The following is a 7262-nucleotide window of genomic DNA, read 5'->3' as shown; positions in this document are numbered from 1 at the left end:
AAAACTATGGAAGTTTCCCACAGTAGCTGTCCTAGAAGGCCTGGCAGTATTATTGACTGCCAGAAATGCAAATCACCAGACTTACGTCAACAGAAATGAGGCGTTTCATCTCTCACTCAAAATTGATTGAGTCCTCTTGAAATCTGATCTTTATTCTTACTTGTGTGAAGATGCACATCCAAGTCTGAATCAGGAAAATCACCAAGCTACTCTTCTCAGAAATGGTCAGACCCTTGTGGGGTATTCTCTTCCTTGTTCCCATTTTGACCCTTGGAATTATGGGTTGTAATGGGAATGTTGGCACAATCAGAACTCTAGCTTTAGACTGTACAAGGGAGCCTCATGTCTGCATTTTTTTTTGGCTTGTAATCTGCCAAGACATATACACAAAATGTAAACTGTGTTGGTTTAGGATTATAAATTGGATGTTTTTGACAAACTCTAAGACCTGCAGGGAAATCATTCTGCCATTGACAATTCAGATTACTTAATGAGCCTTATTGAAAGAAAGGGTGGGAAAGCTCAACTTGTATCTATCTTCCAAGCCTCAACCCAAGAAATGAAATTCCTTTCAGATGGTGAGACCTCACTTCCATGGACAGTCATTCAACAAACCTGTGAGAAACCATCATGGGCTATTTCCAGGCTGAATCAAAGCCATGATTTTGTCCAGTTGCTTTGTTGCTGTCAGACCAGAAAGTTTCACTGGGATTAACTTGCTGCCCAGAGATGGGAGAAAGGATCCCACTAACAGGCTATTGACTGTGGGCCAGCAAGGTCATCTCTCAATAGTGATACAGGCTTTGAGCTACTCCTAAAAAAAAAAAAAAAAAAAAAAAAAAAAAAAAAAAAAAAAAAAAAAAAAAAAAAGACTGTCAATAAAGGATGTGGAGATGAGTTCAAACATGAAACTTGTGCCTGACGATCATGGATCAGTGATTGAACATCAACCTATGAACCAGAAGGTTATGGTTTGATTCCCAGTCGGGTCACATGTCCAGGCTGTGGGCTGCATCCCCACTGTGGGGCATTGGGGAGGCAGCTGATCAATGGTTCTCTCTCATCATTGGTGTTTTTATCTCTTTCTCTCTCTCTCCCTTCCTCTCTAAAATGAATAAATAACATTTCAAAAATGAAACTTGTTCCAAAAATATGCTGTTTATATGATTGCTTTAATTAGTATCTTCTGGAAGCCATTCCAGAGTATTCTGTTGATGAAAATTTATTTTTTTAAAGTCTATAAGATGAAATTAGTGAAAAATAACTTTTCCTTCCAAGAGGTAAAAAAGAAAATATGGAATCAAAATTGGTCTGTGCCCATAGAATTTTCACATTCTATGATACTAACAATAGGCATTTTTGTGGGTAACATCCTGGGAGAATTGTTCCCTCTGATTGCTTAGTACCTTTAAGATATCTAGTCATTCATATTTTAGAATATTTTACTAGGTAGAAATCCCATTATTTTAAATTTCATGTAGATTTATTGGGATAATGTTCTTTATAGGCAGAGAATGGCAGAAAGAAATGTGTCTTTCCTTGATCATACAATAGTAGTAATCCTGTATTTACTATTTACTACTGTGAAACAAATTGCCCTTGAATTTAGTATCCGAAAAGGACAACACCATTACATTTATTATAATTGAAACATGCAAATTGACCACATCTTCTTTGCTATGCCCATAAGCCAATCAGGGCGACTATGCAAATTAACCCAACTAATATGGCGGTTAGTTTGCATATCCAGGCCAGAGCAAATACTGATGTGTAGAAAGAAGCCAAGCACTGTAGAGAAGCAAGCAAGCAGGGCAGGGAAGAAGGAAGGGAAGCAGGCGAGATGCGGAGAAGGGAGAGAAGCAGATGGGGAGGGAGAAGGGAGGAAAGCAGGTGGGGCAGCGACTGCAGCAGGAAGCCCTATTGCAGGAATCAAAATAAAAAGAAAATATGGAATCAAAATTGGTCTGTGCCCCTAAGAAAATTTTCACATTATCTTACCTCCCTGTATTTGTGGCCTCCTATAGTCCCTTTACATGGTATAATGAAAACAGGATTTACTAGTATTTAGCTGCAGCACCTAGGATTCTGCTATGGGAAACAGTTAGGAAGAAATGGTCCCTTGTTCCTCATAACTCAATTCCTTCCTTTCTCCCTTTTACTGCTGAATAGCACCCATCCTTTATTTCACTTAATAATAAATATTTTCATCCATTTCATATTTCTCTTGCATTAAAATATTCCTGGTGATTTCCTCAGTTTTCTCTTAGAGATCCATGTTCCTCTCCTCTCCATCATTCTCTGTGCCCTGAAGCTGCCCTCTATGATGCTGCATCAACTGGGCCCACTGGGCCTCTGGCTTCTGGTTGGGTTGGGCCTGTGTGAGGCACTAACGGGAAGTCAGGAGTTGAAGAAAAGAAATCAGAAAATGTATTCTACCCTCACTCTACCTCCCTGGCAAGTGAGTTTCCATTATCAACTCCATAGCCAACTCCATAGCTATTTCCACAGCTACAGCTCTTTTGGGTTTCAGGAACAGCACTCATCCTTTCATTAGTCCCAGGCTTTTTACTTTCATTAGTTCCTGGAGTACATCACCAACCTTGTTGGTTCCCTTCACTTTATCCACAATTTAAGTAGCCCTTTGTTCTTCAATCACCCCTGTAGTGTGCCACCTGTTTCTTGTGGGATCCTGACTAATAAAGACATTAACTAACAAACAAAATCCAAGAACCCCCATACTGAATTGTTATCATTACAGCCAAAAGCAAAGTTGCATAGTGAGATAGAAGGCGCAAAATGACCACTTTGTGTTTCGAGGGGAAATGAGGATATGCCTGTCCCTAAGTTGGAGTCCTCAGGACCTGGAAGAGGATAAATGCCTGAACCCCACCTGGCTAAGGCACTGTGCTCTTCTTATAGGCCACCATGGCCTGGGGTCAGCAAGATTATACCGTAAAGGAGCCAGCAGCAGCTGGCAGATGGAAAGAACTAAGGTCTTTAGAGGCATTTGAGGAGTCCAGGAAGGATGACAGCAATGCAGCAGCAAAGTCACTGAACCAGGAGTGGCTTTTAGGTGCTCATGAGCACAGACTATAAGTGACTGGTGGGGTGTTAGGGCAGGTTGACACAAATGGAGGGTACTGGAGCCCTTGTCAATGTTGCTCTTAAGTAATTTCTTGCTCTTTAGTGATTTCAAATTTAATTTGGAGAAAATTGATGCAATGGGCCTGGATTACTAAAGTTTGTGGATTGGATTTTAGAAAACTGCTTTGTATTGACTATTATTTCAATTATGAAGATACTTAAAAATCTCTTTCATTTCAAATAAGATTCTATAAATACATAAAGAATCATCTAAAATCTCTTCTACAAGTCACAAGCCAATCTAGAATAAGAGAGTATCCTATCTAATAAAAGAGTAATATGCAAATTAACTATCACTCGTGACAGAAATGGTGGTGCCTATACCCACAAGATGGTGGTGCCCAGTCCTTTCATACCCACCAGAGTCCCCAGTCTCAGGGAGGGCTGCCACTGAGAGCTGGCAGAGTGAGCAGCCTGGCGGAATGCTGCCCAGAGGCCCTTCTGACCCTTAATAAAAAACAAAAACAAATTCACTCCTCACGGAGTGATCCCACACACACAAACCTGCAGCCTGGAGTCTCAGCCTAGGAGGGGCGTGCACTCCCGAGGAACTGATCCCCTCCCAGTGATGGCAGCCTGAGGTCTCAACACCAGCCAGGCAGATATGGAGGAATCTTAAATGTTTCTTTTAAAAATATATTTTATTGATTTTTTTACAGAGAGGGAGGGAAAAGGATAGAGAGCTAGAAACATCTATGAGAGAGAAAAATGAATCAGCTGCCTCCTGCACACTCCCCACTGGGTATGTGCCCCCAACCAAGGTACATGCCCCTGACCGGAATTGAACCTGGGACCCTTGAGTCTGCAATTCGATGCTCCATCCACTGAGGCAAACCAGTTAGGACTGTCCAATATGTCAGGGGAGGGCTGTTGGAGATGATCAGGCCAACAGGGGAGCAGTTAGACTGGCAGGGGAGTGGTTAGGGAATGATCAGGCTGACAGGCAGAAGCAGTTAGGGGCAATCAAGCAGGCAAGCGAGCAGTTGGGAGCCAGCAGTCCTGAGGCGTCCCAGATTGGAGAGGGTGCAGGTTGGGCTGAGGGACACCCCCACCCAGTGCACGAATTTCATGTACTGGACCTCTAGTATATTATAAAACTCGGATATTAGTGATCTCATCAAGCCCAGTGATGGGTGGTTACTGGAAAAAAAGGCAAGTTCAATTTCTGGGAACTGGTTTTTGCTATGACTTTCATGTGTAACAAATGGAGTTGCAGGATATAGAATTTGAAAGGATACTGCTAAATGTTGAGACAAAAAAAAGAAGGAAGGAAAGAAAGAAGGAAAGAAGGAAGGAAGGAAAGAAGGAAGGAAGGAAGGAAGGAAGGAAGGAAGGAAGGAAGGAAGGAAGGAAGGAAGGAAGGAAGGAAGGAAGGAAGGAAGGAAGGAAGGAAGGAAGGAAAGAAGAAAAGAAGGAAGGAATGGAAAGGAGGGAGGGAGGGGAAAGAAGATGTTGAGAAAATATGTAAATATTTTGCATAAAGAGATGAGAAAAAAATATCTGTGTAAAAATATGGCCATGTCCTTCCCATGTGCATCATAACAAAGTAATATGGGCTTGAATGTTTGGTATTATGACCTTACTACCATTGCTCCCCTCATGCCACAATCACGTCTATGAAAGTCTTGAATCATGAATTTTTAAAAGTTTTCCTACTATAAATTAGAACTTCTTAACTAGAAACTGGGAATGACACTTTAAATATCCTACATAATAAAATCCTAAAGTGCCTTCGAATCCGGAGCTAGAGCAGCCAGGCCAGCGACCTGGAGCTGGCGACAGCAGCGTCACGCAAGGGGCGGGGCCACCGCGGGCTGACTGACGGAGGCTGTGACCGGAAGCGGAAAAGGCTTCGACAGCGGGAAGTGGGGCCTTGTTGCCGCCGCCTCAGCCCAGGAGACTATGGATCAGTGTAAGCAATACGGCTCCCCTGAGCCAGATCCATATCTCAGTTACCAATGGAAGAGGGAGTCTTACAGTCGGGAGCATGAAGGGGGACCGCGATACTCATCTCGAAGGGAGCCTCTACCCCCTCGGTCCAGAAGCCACGACCGCTTACCTTACCAGAGGCGGTACCGGGAGCGCCATGATAGCGACCCATACCGATGTGGAGAGCGGAGCCCATATTTTGGTGAGGAGTATCGTGAATCTTCACGTTCCCATCATCCTCGACTGTCCCGGGATAAAGAGCCGTTCGGGATTCGCAAACATGGCTACCCTCTCCACAGACGCCGCACCAAATCTTGTAGCAGTGCCTCCTCAAGAGGCCAACAGAGCAGTAAGCGGTTTGTGGTAGATGATAAGGACGGCCACTTGGTGTGCCGAATCGGCGATTGGTTTCAAGAGCGATATGAGATTGTGGGGAACCTGGGCGAGGGCACCTTTGGCAAGGTGGTAAAGTGCTTGGACCATGCCCGAGGGAAGTCTCAAGTTGCCCTGAAGATCATTCGCAACGTGAGCAAGTACCGGCAGGCTGCCCGGCTAGAAGTCAATGTTCTCAAAATGATCAAGGAAAAGGACAAAGAGAACAAGTTCTTGTGCGTCTCGATGTCTGACTGGTTTAACTTCCATGGTCACATATGCATCACCTTTGAGCTCCTGGGCAAGGACACTTTTGAGTTCCTGAAGGAGAATAATTTCCAGCCTTACCCCCTACCACATGTCCGGCATATGGCCTACCAGCTCTGCCACGCCCTTAGCTTTGTACATGAGAACCAGCTGACCCACACAGACTTGAAGCCAGAGAACATCCTGTTTGTGAATTCTGAGTTTGAAACGCTCTACAATGAGCACAAGGGGTGCGAGGAGAAGTTGGTGAAGAACACCAGCATCCGAGTTGCTGACTTCGGCAGTGCCACCTTTGACTATGAGCATCACAGCACCATTGTGGCCACTCGTCATTACCGCCCACCTGAGGTGATCCTTGAGTTGGGCTGGGCACAGCCCTGTGACGTCTGGAGCATTGGCTGCATTCTCTTCGAGTACTACCGGGGCTTCGCCCTCTTCCAGACCCACGAAAACCGAGAGCATTTGGTGATGATGGAGAAGATCCTAGGGCCCATCCCATCACACATGATGTACCGAACGAAGAAGCAGAAATATTTCTACAAAGGCAGCCTGATTTGGGATGAGGACAGTGCTGATGGCCTGTATGTGAGGGAGAACTGCAAACCTCTGAAGAGTTACATGCTCCAAGACTCCCTGGAGCACATGCACCTGTTTGACCTGCTGAGGAGGATGTTAGAGTTTGACCCTGCCCAGCGCATCACACTGCCGGAGGCTCTGCTGCACCCCTTCTTTGCTGGCCTGACCCCTGAGGAGCGGTCCTTCCACACCAGCTGCAAACCCAGCATCTGACAGGCACAGGCCACTACATGAGGAGATGGAACTGGGCTGCCTGGCCCTCTTTCTCCAACCTCTAAGCACTGGGCCCCAGGGCCAGAGCCACCCAATGAACAGTACAGCGTGAAGGAAGGCAGGTGCCTGCAAGGGTGAAGATATGCTCAGCTGCCAGAAAGCACAGATTTGACCCAAGCTATTTTATATGTTGTAAAGTTATAATAAAGTATTTCTTAGTTTGTAACCTCTGGGACCAGTGTGTTGTCTCCAGGCTCCCTATCTTATTAATAAAGTTTTTCTTAGCAAATAAAATAAAAGCTTAATATGCAAATTGTCTTCTTGACCAGGAGTCCCACCAGGAGTTCAACCACCCGCTATGACGTGTGCTGACCACCAGGGGATGGTGTGGAACAGGGCGGGTGTCTGTGATGCGAGGCTGGCAGTGGAGGTGCTGAGGAGAGCAGGACCACAGTAGATGGTAGAGCAGGTGGGCAGGTGGCGCCAGGCCAAGGCAGGTGTGAGCTGGAGTCTGATTGACCCACCAATCGCCCTACAGATGGTGACCAGTGGTGATCACAGGGAGCAGAGCCGCTGCCTGGCTCCCAGGTGCTGAGGGAGCTGGGCGATGGGAGCCCCAGCCCAGATCGATTGCCCGGCAGATGGCAATCAGTGGTTGGCAGGCCCTGACTGCCTGATTGAGGCCGGGCCCTGGGCTGGGACAGGGAACTGGGGGTGGGTGGTGATGACCAACCTCCTGAGTGCTCAGGTAGGGGGGCTGC

At 45.9% G+C, this 7262-nt stretch overlaps 1 protein-coding gene across 1 annotated transcript; it reads left to right on the top strand.

Annotated features, from left to right (window-relative positions):
* Window positions 1-5030: 5030 nt before the first annotated feature.
* Window positions 5031-6685, top strand: LOC118731808 (dual specificity protein kinase CLK3-like). Its single transcript, XM_036460671.2, has one exon. It carries the CDS (start codon window positions 5047-5049, stop codon window positions 6499-6501), a length of 1455 nt encoding a protein of 484 aa, XP_036316564.1. The 5' UTR covers window positions 5031-5046; the 3' UTR covers window positions 6502-6685.
* The last annotated feature ends 577 nt before the right edge of the window (window positions 6686-7262 follow it).

Source organism: Pipistrellus kuhlii, unplaced genomic scaffold, assembly GCF_014108245.1.
Source record: "Pipistrellus kuhlii isolate mPipKuh1 unplaced genomic scaffold, mPipKuh1.p scaffold_m20_p_32, whole genome shotgun sequence".
Classification (NCBI taxonomy): domain Eukaryota; kingdom Metazoa; phylum Chordata; class Mammalia; order Chiroptera; family Vespertilionidae; genus Pipistrellus; species Pipistrellus kuhlii.
This window is presented reverse-complemented; position numbering and strand designations above follow the sequence as displayed.

Bases quoted from the DNA above. Each gene is read 5' to 3' on its own strand.
- LOC118731808 (XM_036460671.2), top strand. From the start codon at position 5,047: ATGGATCAGTGTAAGCAATACGGCTCCCCTGAGCCAGATCCATATCTC.